The sequence below is a fragment of the Notothenia rossii genome, assembly GCF_949606895.1.
Source record: "Notothenia rossii genome assembly, chromosome: 5".
Taxonomy (NCBI): Eukaryota; Metazoa; Chordata; class Actinopteri; order Perciformes; family Nototheniidae; genus Notothenia; species Notothenia rossii.
The window spans coordinates 43,898,953-43,921,281 of NC_136903.1; the positions used below are offsets into that span (position 1 = coordinate 43,898,953).

At 42.3% G+C, this 22,329-nt stretch overlaps 2 protein-coding genes across 2 annotated transcripts in view; one reads left to right on the top strand and one right to left on the bottom strand.

The window, feature by feature from the left end:
- Nucleotides 1-7,326: 7,326 nt before the first annotated feature.
- On the top strand, nucleotides 7,327-13,011 carry LOC307040980 (uncharacterized protein). Its single transcript, XM_079684235.1, has 6 exons — nucleotides 7,327-7,697; nucleotides 8,608-8,715; nucleotides 9,897-10,036; nucleotides 10,124-10,220; nucleotides 11,046-11,170; nucleotides 11,931-13,011. The coding sequence occupies exons 1-6, from the start codon at nucleotides 7,553-7,555 to the stop codon at nucleotides 12,105-12,107; spliced, it is 792 nt and encodes a 263-aa protein (XP_079540361.1). The 5' UTR covers nucleotides 7,327-7,552; the 3' UTR covers nucleotides 12,108-13,011.
- A 6,599-nt stretch (nucleotides 13,012-19,610) lies between these two features.
- The window catches only part of vps9d1 (VPS9 domain containing 1), a 79,677-nt gene continuing 76,958 nt past the window's right edge, over nucleotides 19,611-22,329 (bottom strand). The window contains 1 exon segment of the mRNA XM_079684227.1: nucleotides 19,611-21,398. The gene's annotated coding sequence lies outside the window, so the exon portion shown is untranslated.

Sequence of the window (22,329 nt, forward strand, 5' to 3'; positions counted from 1 at the left end):
TACGTATATTTAGCCAACGATAACAACTATATCTTAAAACATACTTTTAACTTGTGTGTGGCAGTCAGGAGGCGGGAAGATGGACTCAGGGACAAAGGGCCATAAAGGAGATGTGTGTGTGCTGGCTACAAGCTGCTGTGTCGCACTGATTGGGTGCGACAGGCCATGTGTTGGTCTCTGCCAATAAGATGACCTCTGGGGGAAAGCAGGCACACTCCTCCTCCTGTGTTTTAGTATGAAAGCCTGTGTTTTCCTTTGGTTCGCGCTCTTGTTTTTCACCGGCCGTTCCTGAGACCTGTCTCACACGTGGTAGAACCTGAGCCCGGAGTACTCTGCAGAGTACTTCGTGATTTCTTTGTATTTGTATTTTGTATCGTTACTGTATATCATTAAAGCAAGATTATTGTTTAACTTGTATTCTGGTGTTTCTTAATCCCTTTATTTTCCCGAATTCACCCAGCTTATAAAACGACACGCGGAGACGAGGTTGGTTTTCAACATCCTCCAAATCTCCAACAGTAGAGAGCCACCAAGGTTTTTCAAGTCCCTCTCTTACTCCATTTTTCCAACCCAAACTTCCAGGTACATGACGGGACACCTTGCTTGTTTTTGTTGTTTGCGCTCCTCTGGCTGGGTGCTGGCAGGTGGAGGGCAGTGATGTTGGCAGGTGGAGGGGCAGTGATGTTACGGGTGGAGGGGCAGTGATGTTAGCTGTTACACACCAGGCTCAAACTTAACACATTGCATCCTTATTTGCAGTGTCCTTATTCCTGGAAGGGGAATCTGCAATTCCTGCAGAGTTTTGTAACCCGTTGGTCCGCACGCAAAGCGAATTTTTAAAGCCTTCTTAATTGTCTCATTGCTCCATTTCATCCCCTTTGTGGTGAGTCTGCCTAATGCCTTAAGTTGGTCTTTTGAAAACGTTTTCTTATATTTGTTGTCCCTAATTTTCATTGTTTTCTTGAGAGCTGCATTTTCCTTCCTGATTTTTCTTAGTGCAGACTTTGCTTTTTTGGTGATTCCTTCTTGGCTCTTTAATTTTCTCTTTAATTTTTTTAATAGATCTGTTTGACTGGCTGCTGGTTCCCTCATATGCTGACTGGCTGCTGGTTCCCTCGTATGCTGACTGGCTGCTGGTTCCCTCGTATGCTGACTGGCTGCTGGTTCCCTCGTATGCTGACTGGCTGCTGGCTGAGTGGGCGGTGTCCACCCTCCCTGTCTCTCCTCACTAGCCATGTCCTCTCTCAGCAAACCACAGTGGCGACTAGGAGGCAGCACAGCAAACCAGGACAACACGGAGGAAAAGGCACAGACAAACTGCATGATATGCTATTCAATGTTTATTGAATTCCATGTATTTGCAATGGATGTTCCTAAAACAACACATTTAACATCATCATCATCATGCTGCTGCTGCTGCTGCTAATCCTTTGATAGTCACCTGTCGGTCTCCTGTCTTTTCTGAAAGCCATAAAGATGACATTAGTCATTTAGATAACTTGTGTCCTCAATTACCATGGGATTACTGAAACTACCATGAATTTAAGAAAATGGTAGAAATGAATCTAATCTGAATTTTGATGCATTCCTTTAGATCCCCTCCCTCTAAATATATCAATAAACATTAGAAAGTGATGCTCCTGACTACCATACAAGTTTAAGAAGATAATATTGGTTTTAAAGAATTCAAAGCTATAAACAGCAACAGGCTCTTTAACCAAGGCACTGTTAGCCTAACATGTAAACTAGTTGTTCACACTAATCCTAATATTATCACTTAATATTAGCAAATTCTATTTTATTTTTTAAAACATATTGATGTAAATACATACACATATCGATTTGTTGTATAAATATTTCAAATCAAAACCTTTATTCACTAATAATTACCAAAAATCGTAGTTCTATCTCCTGTTATCAATGCATTCACATTGCCCGCCATGAACTTCCGGGGAACAATCCTCGTCTGCATGAACCACGTGACGATAACCGTTTTTGGACTTCTGCTGTCGTAACTCTTCTATCTATATGGCGCTGGGCCTACCTAAACCCGTCAAATCCCGCTATTAGAATGCAATTTTTAACAACATAGGGTGCTACATAACACACTTTCAGGAAAAGTCACGGACTGGGAGACTTTAATATTTTATTGAAAAAAAGTTACATTGCACACACACAACACACATCACACAAATTGACCCGATTGGCAGTTCTAGTGTTAAATAAACTCACTAATTAATGAAACCAGTTCAATACGCATTATTCTTATTCTTATCATTCTTTATGAGCGCAGAAATAGTCTTAAAATCAGATCTGTTTTTTAAATGAAATCTGACGGCAGGCAGTTAGCTCTGATCACCTATGATAAATGCGCCGCACCTAATCGCTGGCCATTCAGCCACAGACACTGTTCGATATGGGGGGGAGCTAGGGGGAGCTTGGCTCCCCCGAAGAGGGAGGGAGCTCCCCTGAAGGCTGACTTTGAGATAAATAGGGAGAGCCCAAAACAATCGTGCATATTTGTGTCACACAGATTAGAAATGTTGAGTTTCTGTAAATAACAGTTCTTGAAATAAATAATAGTTAATTACAGTTTCTGAATATTTGTTTTATATTTGTGAATATGTCTGCATTCTTACTTACGTTGCTATGGTTATGGCTGTGATGCCGGCGCGGTATTTGAAATGTTCATATTGATATATTTTGTAACTCTGGCTTTGTAATAAAAAATATGGCAAAACGAAAACAGCCAAGCGTCACAGCTTTTGGATTCACAAGCAAAGAAGCGAAGGAGTCTAAAAATGACAACGTGAACGGAAAACAACTTTTAGTTGGCCGGCTGTAAGCGGCGTTAGGGTCGAGCTTGACAGCTCCACACCGAGGGAGAGGCCTGCCGATGCGGAGCCTGAAGAGGCTTCAACAACGGCCACATCCGCCGGCATAGTGACACCGTCTGTATTAGTAGAAGAGTGTTTTTATAGCAATTGATCGCATCCGCGCTGCTGCGCCAGTCAACAGAGCGTGCGTGTGACATATTTAGTAGCAGGATGTGCTCTGAAAAATAGGGCTCCCCAAAAGCAAATGGGTAATTCGAAAACTGACAGAGCTCCCTCTATACAAATGAAACTGTAGACGGTGTGAAAGCACCTATTGTTTTAAATAATGGTCGGAATGTGACCTGTGAGCCTTCTGAATTACCGTGGGACAGCACATTCTAAACTAAAATGTTCAATCAATAAAGTAACATCTTATCTTAATAATATCTTCATATTAATAATAATAATAAATCATACAGTATGTGTCCGAAAGGGAGCAGGAGGAAGCAAACACAAAAATATACAAAAAATATACCACATTTTAAAGCAAACGATTGTAAAGGTAAAAGTATGAGCATAACAAATAAAGAAGTGTAATGTAAACATTTACATTATAATTATGATTATTTAATATATAAAGACTATATATTATTGAATTACAAGATTAGATATACTTTAGTTGATATAAAATATTGATGTGTTCAAATGCTCTTCAAAACACAACTGAAAGTCCATGAAACTTGTCTTTCTGTATTTGTGAATGAAGCGCCATCTCCTGGTTAAAACCTGAAATTGAAAATCTGGCAACCCCCTCTTGGAAAATAGTGGGAGGGCTTAACATTCCTCTATACTGGTCTTTGGCAGGTCGTAGGCAGGAAGCTGTAAACTGGAGTCTGAAATTCAGTGCTACATCTGTAGCAGGATGGCGGCCATGTGGCAACGTCGGTCTCCATTGGCCAGCAGCGCGGGTGAGCTTCAGCTAGCTCTGGAACTTCCACCTCGGTGGCAGCAGATCCCGCCTCGGCTCCGCCTCTTTGCCCTTATAGAGAGGCGAAGTCACGCCCATCTACTTCCGTTCCATGGGACCCCGGAAGCGAAACATTATACATTGAATGGAGAGAGAAAACGTATCTTTTGAACCCGTTTGAATTGTGCCACGAACTACACATATGATGTTTGTCAATCTTAAACAATCATTTTCATGTCAAAAAAGTCACATTTTGTCGTAAAACTGTTGAAATATAAGACCATGAAAAATACGCGACTACAAATCCCAAATCCCATTCTGGGTCGCGTATGTGATGTCACAGGCGATAATGCTCCAAGTGGTTGAGACTCGTAATTAAAGCGAAGAAGAAGATTTCATAACTGATTTATTCCCTCCAATAAATATAAGAGATTGCTCCAATAAATTCACTTTTACAAGATGCCTGTGTGCTTTGTACCATGTTGTAATCACAAAAGTGATCATACCACTTGCTCGTTCTATCGCTTCCCATCTGATGAAAGGACCAGGAGTCGCTGGATCAGACATATCAGGTAATATCATAGGTAATATACATGTTGTGCATGGAACATAGTCAAGTTAGCTACCTAGCTAGTAGCGACGAGTAGCGAGCACGTTAGTTAGCATTACATTACTTAGCCTTGTCATTTTTAGTAGCCTTACCATGAAGTTATTATTTTATTACATGAAGTACACCAAAATGTTAAACAGTAAGAGTAGTCATCATGGTAAGTATTTTGTGAAACATTTGAAGAGTAGCCTACTGCGCCCTCCACCGGGTGCTAAGGAAGCAGTTCAGGGAGAGTCGAAGGAAGGCAGGCAGGCAGGGAGCTTTGCAGGACATTCTTCTGGACATGTGTCATTGTGATGACAGTGAGGGTGAGTCAATCTGTTTGTTGGAAAGACAGTAGTTGAGTGATTACTGAGAGAAAATTATTAAAAGAGATAATTATTCAGTGTTGTTACTTTAAAGTGTTGTTACTGACCTTTTTCCCTTTTATTTTCTTTACCTCACCTGTAACTGCTGAGACCCTGAGGAACATGCACACTGACCTGCGCTGGCAACCTGATTTCCACTGTACATAATAGTATTTGGTTATGGTATGTTATTTATATACATCAAAGGCACAATGCACCCCCCAGAGACACACATGTATTGAGTGTGATATTTTGCATAGGTCATGTGAAATTATCTTTACATACTAGAAAACTGTAGGAGCGGCAACTTGTTTTGAAATATTGGTAATTATTTGGAAAAAATGACTGACGATGCAGAAAACTTTTTTTATTTAGGAACAGTGGTCAAGTGAAGCATTTATCACTACATATGTGTCACACTTAAAAGGCCAAACACACTGGCCAAACACACCTCGTTTACAACTCCCCAGTTGACAGCCATGACTCCGTCTAAATTGTACCCCCCAAGCACCCTCTTCATGAGGGACGCGCATGGAGTGGATGAAAGTCCCAACCTCAGCACAGCACCAAAATTGCTGGCTGTCAACCTGCCCTGCCTGTGTAACTGCCACTGAGGATTTGTCCGCTGTCCTACGGTGGCTGTCTGGATGGCAGCTTGCTGATCTCTGCTCAGTCGCATTGAGGCAAGAATTGCCTCAAGCCCACGACCCCCATGCTCCTTCACCAGCTCCGGCACGTTGAAAATGGCCTGATGTTGAGGCTGCAGCTCTGGCTCAGGTGACAAAAGCCATGCCATGCCACGCTGCGCCCCTCAGTGCAGACCTGAACCAGTCTACTTCCTCAGTGGCGATGTCTCTGGCCAGTGGGTTGTATGTCTCCTCTTGCTGTTGGTAGAGTTGAGACACCGGCTGGACTACTTTTGAAGTGCCAGGCTTCCTCCACTGGCACTCAACTTCTGTGGAGCTGATCTGCCACATGGCAAATATTGCCAATGCTGCAGCGTGGCTGCATTTGTACATCCCCCGTGCACAACCACAGACAGCGCTCTGCATCCCGCCATCCTCTCCCATGTAGATCTGTACAAATAAAGTAATTACCATGTTTGTTAACATGCTATAATAGATTGAATGAGCAATACAAGGATGGTCCGGATCTGGGGGTGGGAGGGTTTATTTTTCCATAGTTTTGTCCTCTTGTCTGATTGTTGTTATTGTTTGTTTTTTCTGTATTTTTTGTAATTTGTGTTGTATTGGTTGTGATTGTACATTGTATTTTTTGTAATGTGTATTACATTTTTGAAAAACATTTGATCAAAAAAAAAGGATTTAGTCAGGATCTAGACTCAGTGTGTAGTTTATGAATTAATCAATAATCTCTACATTAGGAAAACACATACCAGTGTACCAGCACAGCTGTGCCTAGATAACCAAACAAATTGACAAGATAACCAAAATCCTTGAATCTACACACAGCAAATAAACTCAAATGACACAACGAGATGTAAAAAGGAGATCACACATATAGTCGATATAAAACTGGCCGCTTCAATCTGAAGAGCAACTAAAACAAAACACGGGAGTGTACCTTGTTCTTGTGAACACTAATGTTATCCATAGCATACACCCGCATTTGCTCCTGTGGGTAATGTCCACAGTAATGACTCTTACATGTCTAATATGTGTAATGTGTATTTGTAAAGCGCTTTGAGCACCTGCAAAAGCGCTCTAATAAAAAATGTAATCCATTATTGTTATTATTTATTATACACACCCGTATACAGTACACCCGTTCTAGGTTCTGATTGGCTCTCTAGGTTGGCATTCTAGCTTCTGACTGGCTGTCCAGGTTGTCAATCACAGCCGTGGGCATATTATACTAGTCGACTCGTAACATCGCTAAACTTTTTTTCTTGACGGTTTTCTCAGTCAACTAATGCTATTGATAACAGTAACACAAATTAACACAGCCCTGCACACTGCAGTCATTATATGCCGGGTCTGTGGTTCATCATCTTCTTTTTCATTCTCCTCCTTATTGACTGACATTAACGTTAAACATTGCACTCATGTTACTCACCGAAACCTTGTAAAGCCGGTCCCGCATGCTGGCTCTTACAGAACCGACTAACTCCCCTTTCGTGTATGTACAGCTCTCAACATGCCCAGACTTGTAGTGATTTTCACCTCGTTTTATACTTTTATTCTCATTCTGAAAGAATGAGGTGAAATGTGCCAACGTGACGGCCATCTTTGTGTTGGTGACGCGTATTGTGCGGGACCAGAGACATGTAGTTCACTGAGCGGCTTAACACAAAAAAATGTGTTACTTCACAGTTTTACGACACAAAATGTTCTTTTAAATTGACAAACATCATATGTGTAGTTCGTGGCACAATTCAAACGGGATCAAAAGATACGTTTTCTCTCTCCATTGAATTCAATGTATAATTTTCCGCTTGCGGGGTCCCATGAGCTCCCCCGGAAAGGGAGGGACTTCGCCTCTCTATTTGGAGCAGGCGGGAGTTGAACTCTGACGTCACTGTCGAGCCGTTAGTGGCCGACTCCGCCTACTAAGGGCTTCTCGGCAACTCTGCAGAATCCTATGGGTGACGTCACGGACCCTACGTCCATTGATTTAAATTTAATACACAGTGGTTTTAATGGTTTTAATAAGCGAGGCAGGCACCCACACACTGTCCCGGGTGAAGTGGGGATCATCTTTTGTTTATCTGCAGGCGGGGCCTCAATGACACCGATAGAAGGGCGGAACTGTGGCCCCTGTCATTAGTTTAAAGCTACCAGGGTTGGCCAAGATGCTTTGCACAAGTTCCCAGCTACAGTCATCCTCCACAGGCCGGTCAGCTGCAGCCAGCATGTCGAACTCGGAGAGGGTTGTGTTGGCTCTGGGAGGAGCGGGCACCGTGGGCTCCGGGGTGGTTAAAGCTCTGCTGGACAAAGGTAAACTGGACTTGGAGAAGCAAAGAAAACCCCTCTCTCCTGCTAGGAGGATGTACAGTAGGCTATACAGGGAATATTCTCATTATTCTCTTTGAAGAAGAGGGGTATATCTCTCACACATTTATTTGGAGACTGTCTAAAGAGTTTTACGCGCAGATGACTGTCTCGCTGTTTTTCCGCGGGGGTCATTTCAACCCTATTAACTGCAGAGTAGATATTGTATAACAACTACTGAATGCGCGTTTTCAGATTTGTTTAATGACTCACTATTAATTTGATGTTGAATGCTCGTTTGCCTGCGTAAAGTTGTTCACTGTGGGCAGTGCACTGCTACATCCAAACGCTGTACATTCGGGTGCGCAGTGCACAGGTCCGATAGTAAAACTTTAAATAATATTCATAAATGTGTTTAATTAAGTGGGTTTCGTAAGTTTAAGATAACTTGTTTTTGACTTTTCTTCTGTGTATCTTATTTCTGCTGGTGGTCTGATCAACAGATGCCTTTCCAACGCTTTTATATTTTCTGATTTAAACTCGGAACTCTGCACTGTTTTTATTTATTTATTTTGTATTCAATGTCATGGTTGGACGTGGTTAAGAGTTATTTCGGATCTTCCTCCTTATTTAGAGCTTGTTTATGTCCCCTACCATACTATCTGTGTTTTTATTTATTGGACCATTGAAAGAGACAGGGCAGCACTCTAAGTGATGAGAGTGCATTAGTTAGGGATTTACATTGCACCTCTACAGCTTAAGTTAAAGGTACTGGTTTATGTCTGTCTGAACTTAATGGAGTGTGTGTGTGCGTGTGTGTGTGTGTGTGTGTGTGTGTGTGTGTGTGTGTGTGTGTGTGTGTGTGTGTGTGTGTGTGTGTGTGTGTGTGTGTGTGTGTGTGTGTGTGTGTGAATAGGTTTCAAAGTGGCAGTGATCTCCAGGGAAAGCAGTCGGCTGGAGAGGCTCCAATCATTTGTCTCTCCCAGCACTAAGGAGAACCTCACCACTCTGGTGGGGGATGTGGGTAAGCTGGGTTAGCAGGGCCAGTCCTAGACTCTGGGGGGTCCGCGACAAGATTCCCATGGCTTTTTTATTTAAACTTTTTTGAGACCGTTGCACGTATGACAGTTAGCGTCGAATGTCCTAATGGTACCTGGCTGTCTTACGATAGCTGTTTATTTTAGTCCGATATTTTGATCTGAGCCACAAGTGGTAACCGGCTGATGGTGCTAGAGACAAATTGTACCCATATTTGTTTGGAGAATTTAGTTTGGATCGAAATGTGATAGACTGACCGTAAGTCACCTGTCACTGCTAGCATGGCAAAACATGAAAAGGTGGAAATCAGTAGGCTCTTTGGCTGAAACGCTTATGATGCTAAATCAGGGCCAAATCGTTACAGAGACAGTTAGTTGTAGTGACTATAATGCAAATGTCTTCAGTGATCCCATTAATATATGTTCTCAAAGCATATGGAAGTAGCATATCACATGACTTGGTTAAACACGTGGAGACAAGTAATAGTGGATTGCTTGAATTTAATAAACTGAATATTATTATCGTGCTATTCTTCAACAGTGTTATTTTGTTATCAATGTTTCTTTGTTACAAAAACCAGACCTAGGGTCATAGGGTCACCAGACCCTATGACATGAACACGTCCACAGCCTCATATAGGTCTAACAGGAAACAGAATTATAGCTTTCCTGCTTTAGCGTCCTCCTGATCGGGATTTGTTTAACCTGCAGGTCTGATTCTCAGCGCTTAGATAACTTTAGATCAACATTATTTGTTGCGAATCAAATAATACGATATTTAATGCTAAAAGTTGTCATTTAGTTGTTTGTTGAAGAAAGCTTTCGGTGGCTTCATCCTCTTGGGTTCATAAATGTGCTTAATGTTTTTGATGACCTGCTGTGAACAAGTGACTGAAAGTTTTCATCCTCTTGGGACCATGGAAGACATCCAGCTACATGTATCTTTTTCAGATGAGCTAACCTTTCATTGACTTATGAATATGTCTTATGAAACAGTGAATGAGGGGTTACCAAAAGTTATAAATCATACCCAAAATTTCAATGGTATATTATAGCAGCTTAAAAAACAATCAATATCAGCCTGTGCAACGTGAGTCTACATTGGTCTCAAATGTCTCCGCCTGCAGGAGGGTCTCAGCTGACCTGGATCCTCTGTTCTGTGTTCCAGGCTCAGAGGGGGGGGCAGAGACGGTGAAGCAGGCGCTGCTGAAGACGGTGGGGAAGGTGACAGATGTTGTGTCCTCTCTGGGCTTCAGCTGGTGGCAGGGAGGACCCCCCCACACACAGTCCCTCAAAGACCTGCACTGGGTATTCACACACACATAAAGCTGACACCTGTTACATCCTGTCTATTCTGATTCTTGTCTGATTGTTTTTAGTTTGATCTCCCTCCAGGTAGTTGAGACATTACTTTTCAGCACATTTGTGTCATGGAAGGCCTTCTTCCCCTTGGTGAGGGACGACTCCAACTCTACCTACACCTTCATCACAGGTGAATAGTCATTGGATTTACTTATACTCCAACCGATAGATGGCCTCCTTCAAACAACTCAAACTGGCCCTTTAGCTGATTACCTAGGGTCAGCAAGACAAATGCTATATTATTATGGACACAACCTATCAAGACGATGTGGCAAATGTGTTATTAAACTATTAAAAAACCTTGATAATTCCAACGTTTACACAGTATTGTATCGAGCTTCTCATTGGAAGCAGCAGAGTGAATTAGGGCTGGAAAACAGAAACATTCAACTTAAAGATGCTAATTAGCTCAAACAAGTCGCTCAATCTATTTTTTTTTTTTAAATAATAATTGTGAAGCATTTACTTAGAAAATTAGCATATTCAAAATGTTATAACAACAGTTATTGCGGGTGAAGGCAGTCCAAACGAAAGGACCCGAGGGGGGCTAAACACGAGATACCTCCAGCTGTTGTTAGGACAAATTGCAAATGCAATGGTGATTGCGACTGTTAGTGTTGGGGGGGGGGGGAGTGAAATGTCCCCCCCCCCCCACTGTCCATGCAAAAAACCCAGTTAATACAGTCAGGTAAAAACACCACTAACTCCACCCCAAGCTCCAGGGAAAACGCCCACCACCAATAAATATTGAAAAAAGAACACATGATAAATGAAAGGAGACATCCTCACATGTGGATACTACAAAATGTTCACTAATTGTTAACCATTTTTGCCGATTGTAACAAGACCAATTCAGGAGATGTTTTTAATACAGGAGTGTGTTGTGGTCTTAGTTCCCAGCCGCACAGACCTGTCCTGGTGTCTGAGTGACTGCAGTGTGTTGATGTGTTCTCAGGGGGAGCGGGGGAGAAGCTGCTGATGCCTGGGACCGGCTTCCTGACCGTCGGCGCTGCCAGCACCCTGGCCTTCTGTAAGGTTCTGCGGGAGGAGTATCCTGAGGTGCCCTGCAAACTCAACCAGGTCAGACTCTCCATGATCACACAGCAAGACTTCTATAAAAGCTCAAAGCTAATGATATATTCACCTGACCTCCGTTTACAGTCTCAGATCTGCTGCAGCTCAGCATTGGATTTAAATGTAATCAAGTGGAGAGATCCTAGAGAGAACTATAGTCTTGTGTCACACGGGTCAATTCAATTGTTATATAAAATAACTGGCAAGTCAGATGGTCTTAATTAAACTGACTAAGAAAAGTGTTCAGCTTTTTTATTTTCAATCATTTTATTTTATTATTTTTTATAAAGTCGCTTAACAGCTTCAGATGCGATTGTGAACTTTGAGCACTTTACATTCAGGAGAATGATTTGAATAAAGTGTGGGGTGGTGCTCCAGATGTTTCCAGAAGTGGAGACTAACCTCTCTAAGGAAGGCTTTGGAAGGCTTTGAACCCATCACAGCTCTGTGCCTGCACCCAGCTGCGGAAATTAAGCAGAATTTCGACATTCTGTAATCAGCACAGTTCACAAACGCTGTTTTTTGTGCAATGAGGAACAATTAGCCACAATGACAATATTAGCACATTAAGTAATTTTGCTTATCTGGATTAAATGTTGAGTTGTTTAGAACCTGTTCTGTTCCACTTCCTGCTGCAGAGATGTCTCTGTGTCCCCATCAATTACTTAATGTCCCTCTTTCCCTCTTAGTTTTTCTCTCTATTCATCCATTCTCTCATGTGTCCTCCCCCCTCTCCTCACCTCTTCCTCCACACGGGGCCCTGCAGGTGAAGATCAATGCAGGTGTAGGCACTCCGGGGCACATGGCCCCCGGGTTCCTGAACCACCTGGAGCTGGGCGAGGCTGTGGCCGCCCTCGTGGAAAGACGAAGCCCCTCCCACTCCGTGGTCACCGTCAACTGCCCGGCAGACCTAAAGACTGTGTGTCTGGAGAGGAGCCTTTAGACACAGAACCCCCCGTGAGATCAGCCTGCCCCCCGGTCTGAACTCTGCACCAACACAGTCACAGTGCTCCATTTGATTCCTTTCTTAAAAATCCATGCCCAACGTTGTCTGTTGTTAGTGTATGCTGTATATTCATTTCTCTGTTCTCAGATTATGAGCATTTCCTTGCATGTGCTGTTGTGTTATATGTTGGTAAAAAAAAAGCTAAGTATTTGTAATATTTACTTCTCATTCTTTCCTACTTTTGTATAAATATTATCACACTTGTTCTGTCTTTTGAATTGTTGGAATACATGGTACCCAATGTAATGCTGCCATTTCTCCATGGATCAACAAAACATCATTTTTATATAAAACTAAACCTCTTATCAACTGTTCTAAAAAGAAGAGGGCGTTAGCTTGAATTTAAGGTACTCTGTGGAGTAATTATTGATGCATGCTTTGTTCTGTATAAGCAAAAAAGCAACAATCCAGGAAGAACAAGATTGTTAGCCAGTAAACATTTTGTAAACAGTGCAGGTTTTTAACCCTAGCAACAATGGACTCTGTTTAATAAAAAGGGAAATGGCATTTAACAAGGAAGCTCTTAATGGTTTAACAGTTCACTTTAACTGTAACAGGGTACTTTCATTATTGGACATAAATGTGCAACATGGTCAAAGAATGATAGAGATACGACATTTACAAAATGGTCGGTAACATTTGGTACAACATGTTGAAGTAGTTGTGGAGAGTACTATAAAGTACCTCAAATTTCAAATACTTTCTCACCTGGAAAATGCATGAAGTGGGTGGGATTGTGTCCGTTTTAGAAAGTGATATAAATAGTCAAATTTGGTTCCCCATATTCCATTGTTTGTTGGAAATGTTTAATAAACAGACGACCTCATGGATGGAGATCATGGCTCTGAATAGTGAGAATCATTGGCATGGCATGATGAGCACCCTGTTAGAACCTGTTTCATAAAATACATTCAGACTTTGTTATGGTAGTTTCTGTAAGTAAGACACAACCCAAAAAAGACTTCTCCTTTCATTTCTACTGTGACGTCACCAGGGCTTTTCTGTAAAGTTGAAATATCTGGGATTTGAAGCGCTCTCAGTGCACCACAAATAAAACGCTAGGTGCTTTGCTGTTACTCAAGGCTTCTGCATACGATGACTGCGTCCTGACCTCATTGCAAACAATTATAAAAAGATGCTGAGGCCCTTACATTTGTTTATGTGGACGGTGAAGCACTGATATGAAATGAATGCAGACAATACAGAGCATGATGTTGATCCCTCAGTGCGGTTTGACACGTACAATGTACACAAAGTTCATCCCCTTTGCGTGACACCGTCTTGTTCATGAGCACCAGCCCTGACCCCCTATAGGACCCTTTATCTGGCCCCCCGTTATTAAGGCCAGCATGCCCCTTAGATAAACTGAACAGAAGTTTGGAGGTCACAGCAGACTGCAGGATCAGAGGGGCTTTGTTGTCTGTTTGCAGTCCACAACAACAACAATGTAGATCTGTCATTGTAATGCCTGCACTGAAGCTGCATTTGGCCCCTCATGGGAGGGTGACAGACAGATCAGAGCAGAACAACAGCAGTAGGAGTAGTGTGGGGGGTTAGGGTTTGTCAGAGTTTGTGTTTTGGACTTGTCGGCTGACGGCTCAATTAGGCCAAATTATAATTAAGACCCTAGCCACACGGAGATGATAACGAAAACGAACCAAATTCGATTTCAAAAAAGTCTTCCGTCCACACGCAATCGGCACCAGAAACGTGTCCGTCCACACGAGACCGCTCGACCCGCTGGAGACGCTGTAGTACATATGCCGGGCCTGTAAGTGGCGCTGTACTTCCGCCACAAAATACACCAAAAGCAGCGAATAAGACCCCCGAGCATGGTTGCCATGGTTGCCCTTATGGTTATTCTCCGCAGTGGATTTAGCAACATGTAGTTCATGTAGTTCTCCATGTCCACTTGTTGCTGATGGCTGTGGTCGAGGAGCTGTAGATTTTGCACTAACATCTGTAGCATGGTCAGTAGCGTATGGAGCACAAAAGCAACCCTGTTATCTGCCATTGTTGTTGTTGGCGAAACACAACAGTAGAGGTGGGGAGAGAGGCAGGGCTCTGGCTGTTTCGGCGGCTGCTGTTTCTCTTTTTCTCCCTCCCCGAGGCGAGAGTGTGCTCCCGCTGTAAAAGGCAGGTGCACCGCACCCACTGTCACTAACTCTGAGCCTGGATCCCGAGCAGGACGTTCTCCCCGGTAGTCCACCAGCAGATGAAAAACACCCACCTATCCGCCTCTTCCAAGGGACGAGGGAACCGTGCGGAGCCCGGGGGGCCTGCTGGAGGCTCCTGCTGGGTGCACTGTCCTGTACACAAAGAGCCGTTTGGCCCCCCAGAGTGTTGCATCTGCAGATCTACCCACCTTGGGACCCGTTATTGTTAGGCCCTAACTCTAACCATGAAACACCAGGCCAAAATTGGCCGTTTTCGTTAGTCGGACGACGAAGCGTGCCCTGCCGCCCAAACTCAATTTGGTGTGTCCCGCACCGTCGGCCGTGACACGCCTTATTTGGCCTTTCATGGCCGACGCACGGCCGATTCAACATGTTGAATGCGTCGGCCACAGGCAGTCGGACAAAGAAATCACTCTGATTGGCTGTTCAGCTAGCGAATCACTGCATGAGAAGCGAAACGGTTGCTTGAGAATGTCTTCCACAAGCAACACTCCAATGGCTGATAGCTCCAGTACCGCACGAAACATGTTTTCGATGGACGAAAGTGAAAATGGAACTCACACGCTATTTCTCGTTTGTTTGGATCACGCAGTCTGTTCTTCTTCTCTGTCTTCCGGTTGTTGCCTCTTTTGAATGACGAATACACACTACCGCCGCCTGCTGGTAAGGAGAGTTATTGCCACTCACGCATGCGCAGTTCGTAGTCTTCGTAAGTCTTTGCGGTGTGTTCCAGTGCGACACATGGCCAAGACGCAGGAGAACACGGCGACGCAACAGTCTGCGTCGGCGAGTTCTCTGATGACTGCTTGGTGTGTCAGGGCCTTTATCGTTATCGTGTGGCCGAACCGTCTATATGATAGAGAACTGTAGCGGATACGACCCGTATCGTCTCCGTGTGGCTGCAGCATAAAACGGGAGGGCCCCACTTCCTCTTCATCTCCTCCTCTTCCTCCATTTCTCTATCCCTGTAAAGGACGGAAATGGTGTTACACACAAACTGCCACCTTCACCATCTGACTCATCTCATTCTAATAGGAAAAGAAAACTGGCTTTTGTTTAAGAGCAAATAAGGGGCCACAGCCTTTCAAACAGCTCATAATGGAGCGGGAGAGAGTCCAAGAGGAAATGTGCACGACCGATTAAATGAAATGAGAGCAAATTGGGTGAAACAGTGACTTTCATGTTGTCAAAATATAATGTGCATTTGAGATTTTCTTTTATCACAAGCAGCTTTGCTCTCGAGAGGAAGATGTTGGTCCGTCGCTCCTGAGTTCCGAGAGATGGCTAATAGGAGCGCAATCTTACATAGTGATGTCACTGTTACAGAAGTAAACAAAGGAATCAAATGGAGGCGTTCCAGACTCCTTCTGAAGGGAACACAGGGATTGTAGCCCTAGCAGACCAATTACATGCACAGAAACCTATAGAACACACTACAGGAGAGGGAAGACAGGCCTCTCATTTAATAGGATGCCACAAAAGCAAACATTCATGGTGACCCCTTGACAACTGTTTGATTGTCTGAACATGTTTGGGTCAAATATTCTTGTTTCCCTCAGAATTATTTTTTTATCACTGGTTACACTCTGACTCATCAAAAAGTGCAACCATTATCCAAAAACGTAGGGCCCATCCTTTGGTTTATTACCGAATACCTACAAAACTGACGACACTGACTGTCCAAACTCTACTTTGTTAAGATGCTGTGAGAGCAGGGAGACCCCACTGTGTGTGTGTGTGTGTGTGTGTGTGTGTGTGTGTGTGTGTGTGTGTGTGTGTGTGTGTGTGTGTGGTCCTTGGTGAGATATCAACTTTCCCTGGTCCACAGAGTCACTACGAGTTATGAAGCTCAGCCTTAGTTTGATCAGGAAGGCTACCTTTATGTTCATTCTACTTTCAACAGCCTCCTTCTTAAGATATATATCATGAATGGGTCTTATCACCAAAGACCATACACATAAATACACCTTTATCAAAACGTTGTCTCTCCTGATTGAAATAGCGTTTTGTAAAAAGAGGATAGATAAATGATCACCACATGAATGCAGTATTTAGGAACAGCTGCTTGCACGCTTGTTGCTTTGGTAATGATTGATACACACTCCAGAGGCTTAAGTTGTGTCGGCAGCAGCTTTGTGGTCAGGGAAGCAGAGTCAGAACTCTTCAGTCACGCTATCTCTGAGAGGGTGTTCCCCACAATCTGACCCTGCAGTAAAACACTCTAGTAAACACAGTCGTATGCCAGCATGTCACACACAGTAGTCAATTATGAACTAATTGGTTCAAAATGTGGTCTTGTTAAGGGTTTAAGGCAAACTGGTGAACGAACATTCTACCACACCATGTTTGAAGGAAACAGCACTCGTTCCTTTCCTCCAATATGAAGCTACAGCTAGCATGGGATTAGCCTAGCCTAGCAGCTAGCCTGGGTTTGTCCAAAGGAAAAATACAGGTGCAGCTACCAACACCACTCACAATTTAACATGTCAAACCTGATCTGTTTATTACTCAAAGAAACCCACAGTGAGAGAACAACGTCTTAATTGCAAGCTTTCGAGAAGTTGGCACTGGAGTGAACCAAGCTAGCTGTTTCCCCGGCCCAGTCTTCATGGTAAGCTAACTGTGTGCTGGCTGTAGCTTCATATTCAGAATACAGACACTACCTTACTCTCAGCAGAAAATAGAATAAAACATTTTAAAATTCTAAACTTTTTCCTTTACCTTAAACCACCCTCTGCATGCTACAACAGATCATAATGAGAACATCCGGGGCCCAAACACTTTTTCTGTGCTTTGCAAATTGTAACAGTTCTATTGGCAACTTGACGAAAATGGAGTAAGAGTTTAGGGAAGACGTCTACAAACAATTTGTTTCCCAACAAGTTAATAATCTAATTTCAAGCTTACTTTTTACCTGCATTCAACCAAATCCCACTCAAACAGGGCTGATCAATACTACCCAAACCTCAAACTGATATCAGATAGCTCCCTATACCAACATCTTGTCCATTACAGATTATGCAAATATGCAATGTGTTTGAAGAGATTACTCAGCTATATTCCAACTCACCGGATGATAACTGTCAGTATACAACACAGTCTCACGGCATTTCGTGTTAGTCACGAAATGTAATCTATTGATTCGTGTTCACCAACACGATTTCGCCATTTTCTTCGTGTCACACAGAACAATTTTAAAAGCAATGTAAATAATAACAAAAACAGATAAAAAAAATACAGATTTCAGTATTCTGACACAGAACGATTTTAGAAGCAATGTATTTCTATTGGTAGTATGTTTCGTGCCTGCACCAAATAATAACAAAAAAGAAGGAAAAAGAGATGACAAAAAATACAGATTTCAGTATTCTGAGACTCTGAGCCCCATTTATTTTCCTTGCGGACGGCAAAAAAACTCAGACATTATACAATTTAAAATAAAATGGATAAGGTTAGGCTTAGGGAAAGATATTGAGTAAGAAAATGTTTTTATGAACCACACAGCTTCCGGTATTCCAAAACCCGACCGGACAAAAAGACGTGGTGCAGGCATGAAACATAGTAGATACGTTGCTTTTAAAATCGTTCTGTGTGACACGAAAAAAAGGGGGAAATCGTGTTGGTGAACAAGAATCAATAGATTAAATGTTGTGACTTTAACACAAAATGCCGTGAGACTGGGTTGCAGAATGATGATGGGTGCGGCTGCTAGACCCTTCTCCAGCACTGACACAGCGTTGTGGAGAGAGGTCTGGCTCTACAAGATTACTCATGAACCAAGGCACTCGGACACTTTTTTTAATACTTATATTGCATTTTGTTAGTTCTTGGATGTGTTTAAGATACAGTATATGTCACTACAACATGTAGTCATATTATAGTGTATACTGTACTGTATCATGCTTGGTGTTGAAACCTAAAGCAAGAGGCAATCACCTCACTGACCTGAAATGGACCCAAGGAACTCTGAAATTACAGTTGGTTTGGGAGCGACAAGGTAAGTGAACTGGAAAGAGAGAAAAAGAACACTCAGTGCGACAGGAACATTGAGAGAAAGGAGCCCAGGCCCGGGGAGGATGATGACATGCTGGGTGGTGTTGTGGCTCTTGGTGATGTTCTGACTGATGCAGAGTGGCATTTTGTTTTTTCTTCACGTTCACAGGCTTCTGCTGCTATTCCTCCATGTGCCCATCAGTGCCTCCTGTATCAGCCGAGGAAAACACAACAAAGTAAAACATGTCACACCAGATCCTGTTACCCCAGGGTGTGAAGAGGCAGGGCCTGTCTCTTCTTTAAGTGTTGAACTGTTTCCTCTCAGTAAAGAGCATCCTAATGATTTCCTGTCCAAATGCTTATCTTCTGTCTGTTGCTAACCGAACAGAGTCTGAAGCTTCTGTCTTTGTTGTCAACTAGAAGTTATCAAACCTCAGGAAGAAAGATTATTTATTATTTATGAAAGAGCTAGCAAAACACCTAGCAAAACATTACAAGAACTGTAGAACCCAGTTATCAGCTATTTTCTTTTTTTCTGGTTTGCATAGGCCGTGTTTCCACATAACGTACATATTTTACGTATCCTTCATTAAAGGATTCTTGAGAATACATTTTAAATATATATATGTTTAAAGCTGCAGAAAGTGCAGTTGTGTAGTGAGGAATAAACACGAGGCACATATTGCAACAGGTGGTAAATTGGCTACTTATGAATTAGCAGTTAACAGATTAGTACATTTCTGCCAACATTCCTTTTTTGTTTTTAGCAACAGGTTGCCTCAAGCTGTAATATGTTCTTTATTCTTAGAAGGCAATAGTTGGCAGCCATCAATCTAGTTCTTGTATGGAAGAAGAGTAAAATGACGGACCCAACGCCTCCTTTTTTAAGCCTGATGAAGAAAGTCCGGGTTGACACAGACAGATGATTACCACCTTTGTAGTAGCGGTTATCAAGAAACTCCCCAACCCCCCTGCCTGAAACGAATCCACTGGACTCCTTTGTTTATTTCTGACGCAGTGACATCACTATGTAACACTTGCACTCCAGCTAACCAATCAGAGCAGACTGGGCTCTGGTTTCAGACAGAGGGTGAAAAGAGGAGCTGCAGGACAGGCAGTCTGAGAAAAAGAAAGAGCTTTTTGAACATTAAAGCATGGAGACATGTCACAGTCGAGGGACTAAATATGAATATGAAGACGATTAGGACCTGTTTAAAGCTTCTTTGCTGCTGAGGGAAGTCAGATATCTAGATAGACCACAACACATTCATTTATTTAAATAATTATCTTTATTGACCCATCTCTCAAACACACATTCATCAGTCATTCTTACGTTCCCAGCCTTTCACAGTAAAACTGTTATATAATAACAAACGTTTTCAAAAACAATGCCAACATGTACATTACATCAATGAAGTGGATTCATCCACTTTGCAAGCATGTTAGTTTTAATTATAATTACATAAAGATGTGTTACATAGACATAAATCTGTTTTTGGTGTTAAGTCACAAAAAGCAGCTACTAAAACCAAAACAGTTCTGAGGACATATTTTCACATATTTTGGGCCCATGCAGAAATAAAACAAATTCAATTCAAGCAAGCCAACAAACCAAACTAAATAAAATGACAATTTCTAAAACTGCAGTTTTTTTAAGCCATTACACTGGATGCCAGTCCGCTTCAGGTGTGTCTTCAAAACAACCAAACAATATATTTGCAGATTTTAGTCGCCAATTTATTAAGCATTTAGTACTTTTTATATCACTGCCATCAACTACCATGATTACAGATATCTAGAGGCACCACAACAGCACACTTGGTACTCATTTTGAAGTTTCAAATACATTAATGCAACCACAACTCAAGCTTATTGGTGCACTTTAAACCAATGTCTGCCTGGACTGGACAAAAGCACACTAGAGAAAAAACATCATGCTTTTGGGAATGGTCAATCGAGTAAACGTGATTCGTCACTAACGGACTAAAACTATGCATGTTTTTCAAAGCAATGAGTTTGAAGGACATTATTGCATTTTTAAAATGTCGAATATCACTAAAGAACTTGTCACATCCAGTCAACATGACACCATCTGTTTAATACCATACAGCTACAGTTTGAAAAGTGCCCCAAGATCGATGGATAATCCATTTCCAATTATTAAGCGTGCCAGTTCGGTGTAGTTGTCGAGGTAGTTGGGAAATGGGTGAGAAGCTGTGACAATGAGTTTACTTTTTACCTTATCTCTGGAGGGTTTGTTGATTTTTAAACTTGGCATTACAAAGATAGACGTTTTGTGGCAAGGCTTGCAACACATACACTGACAGATAAAAAAACGGAGTGCAACTGCATTACTACCTCCAGTCAGTACCACCTAACCCTCACCCTGATGTAAATGAAAGGTTAACCAACATGGTGACTGTTGACATACACTATACACTGTTCTCCCTGTGCTCCTCCAGTGTGTTAGATCTCTTTCTCCAGTAGATCTAGTCAAAACTCAGCCATCATCGAGTGTAGCCTCACCCCAAATGCATCAAATACATTTCTTATTTTATAGTCTTAAAAATCTAGTTGAGTCTGAGTTTGCGCCATGTGTTTATAATAAAAAAGGAAAGTTAAGAAAAAATGCCATTCAAATAGGCGTTGTCATCTTCAAGTGGCTTTCCTAAAACATTGAAATGCTATAACTGAAGCACATGGTGGTTGGCTTCCTTATTCAGGGAAGAATAAAAAAAGAATTAGCATGGAATAAAGTTTACCAATATATTCTGTCCACGTTCATATAATCAATGGCTTCACTTCCAAAGGTTCCCTAAGAGGATTCCAATCTCTACCACATTCAGTCCCTTTGACTATCCAGTGCTAGCTCTTGCAGCAGTGCGGCAGGAAAAAGACACTTAGCAGAGTCCTGGCCAAGCCCAGCCTGTGATTAAATAATCAGCTTCTAGGCACTGGTTGAGTCAGTGGGAGAACATGCAGGGAGCTGCAGGTTCTGCTGCTCTCTCTGCAGAGCAGCAGGGCATGCTGGGAGGGTGATCTCTCGGACTGCAGCAGCCTACAACAAAAAAGGGAAAATATTACTAAGAGGATAAAGCAAGTTGCAGCCTACATTGTTATCTTCTTCTGGGTTTGTTTTTGACGCTATCAGTCGCAGCAAGAATGCACAGTGAAAATGAGCTTTTGACCGTATATTGGTATCATACCAGCAAAATGTAAGATCTTTATCTGTAGAATGTCACAGACAGATGTTGGTAACATAATAAGGCTCTTTGCTAATATATTGTTGGGAGAGCGTTGTAGAAAGGGTAGCAAATGGCAAGGCTCTATACACGCGGGATGATTATCATAATTGACCAACGACTGGGACGCAGGTTCTACTAGATTCAAAGATCAAAGCGGGATTTACTCTATAAGCAACAGGCTCCTCAGTTATTAACAATGCGTATGCTCAAAAGATGGCGTTTACCACTATCTAAGCAAAGTTTGAGATTTATTAAAAACAAACTTGACTGGAGAATGTGTGGATGCACATGAAATGGAGAATTGAGAAAAAGCTATTCTGATGGCAAAAGGAAGAAACAAGAGAACAGTACCAGTTCCTGGTGCCTGGGGAAGGCTCTGTGTATTTTGTCATCCACTTTTTAGACCACTTATTTATTGTTTTGGTGACGGACGGTATGACTTCCTGAGGCAGCAGTGCTGCCCCTCTAATGTCCAGACTGCGCCCCCCAAACAACATTATTTACTTGTATCCACCTCCCCATCAACAACACTGATTCAACATTGTGTCATTTTTTTGCTAGCTTTGAAGGTTAGCCAGGCTGTTAGCTTTAGACATGTTGACAATGACGTTGATCGATCTCATTGTTTGTATGAAAAACCATGGAGAGAAAAATATCTTATCAACTTCTCCAGCATCCCAGGTTGATACTCTGGGCTCCCTCAAAAATAATATCCTCCCCTCTGTCACGAACCTTGGAGTGACC

Excerpts from the sequence above, each read along its gene's own strand:
- LOC307040980 (XM_079684235.1), top strand. The coding sequence starts at position 7,553 with ATGCTTTGCACAAGTTCCCAGCTACAGTCATCCTCCACAGGCCGGTCA. Across the intron at positions 7,698-8,607 it reads TAAAGCTCTGCTGGACAAAG|GTTTCAAAGTGGCAGTGATC; the intron begins GTAAACTGGACT and ends GTGTGTGAATAG. Across the intron at positions 8,716-9,896 it reads CACTCTGGTGGGGGATGTGG|GCTCAGAGGGGGGGGCAGAG; the intron begins GTAAGCTGGGTT and ends TCTGTGTTCCAG.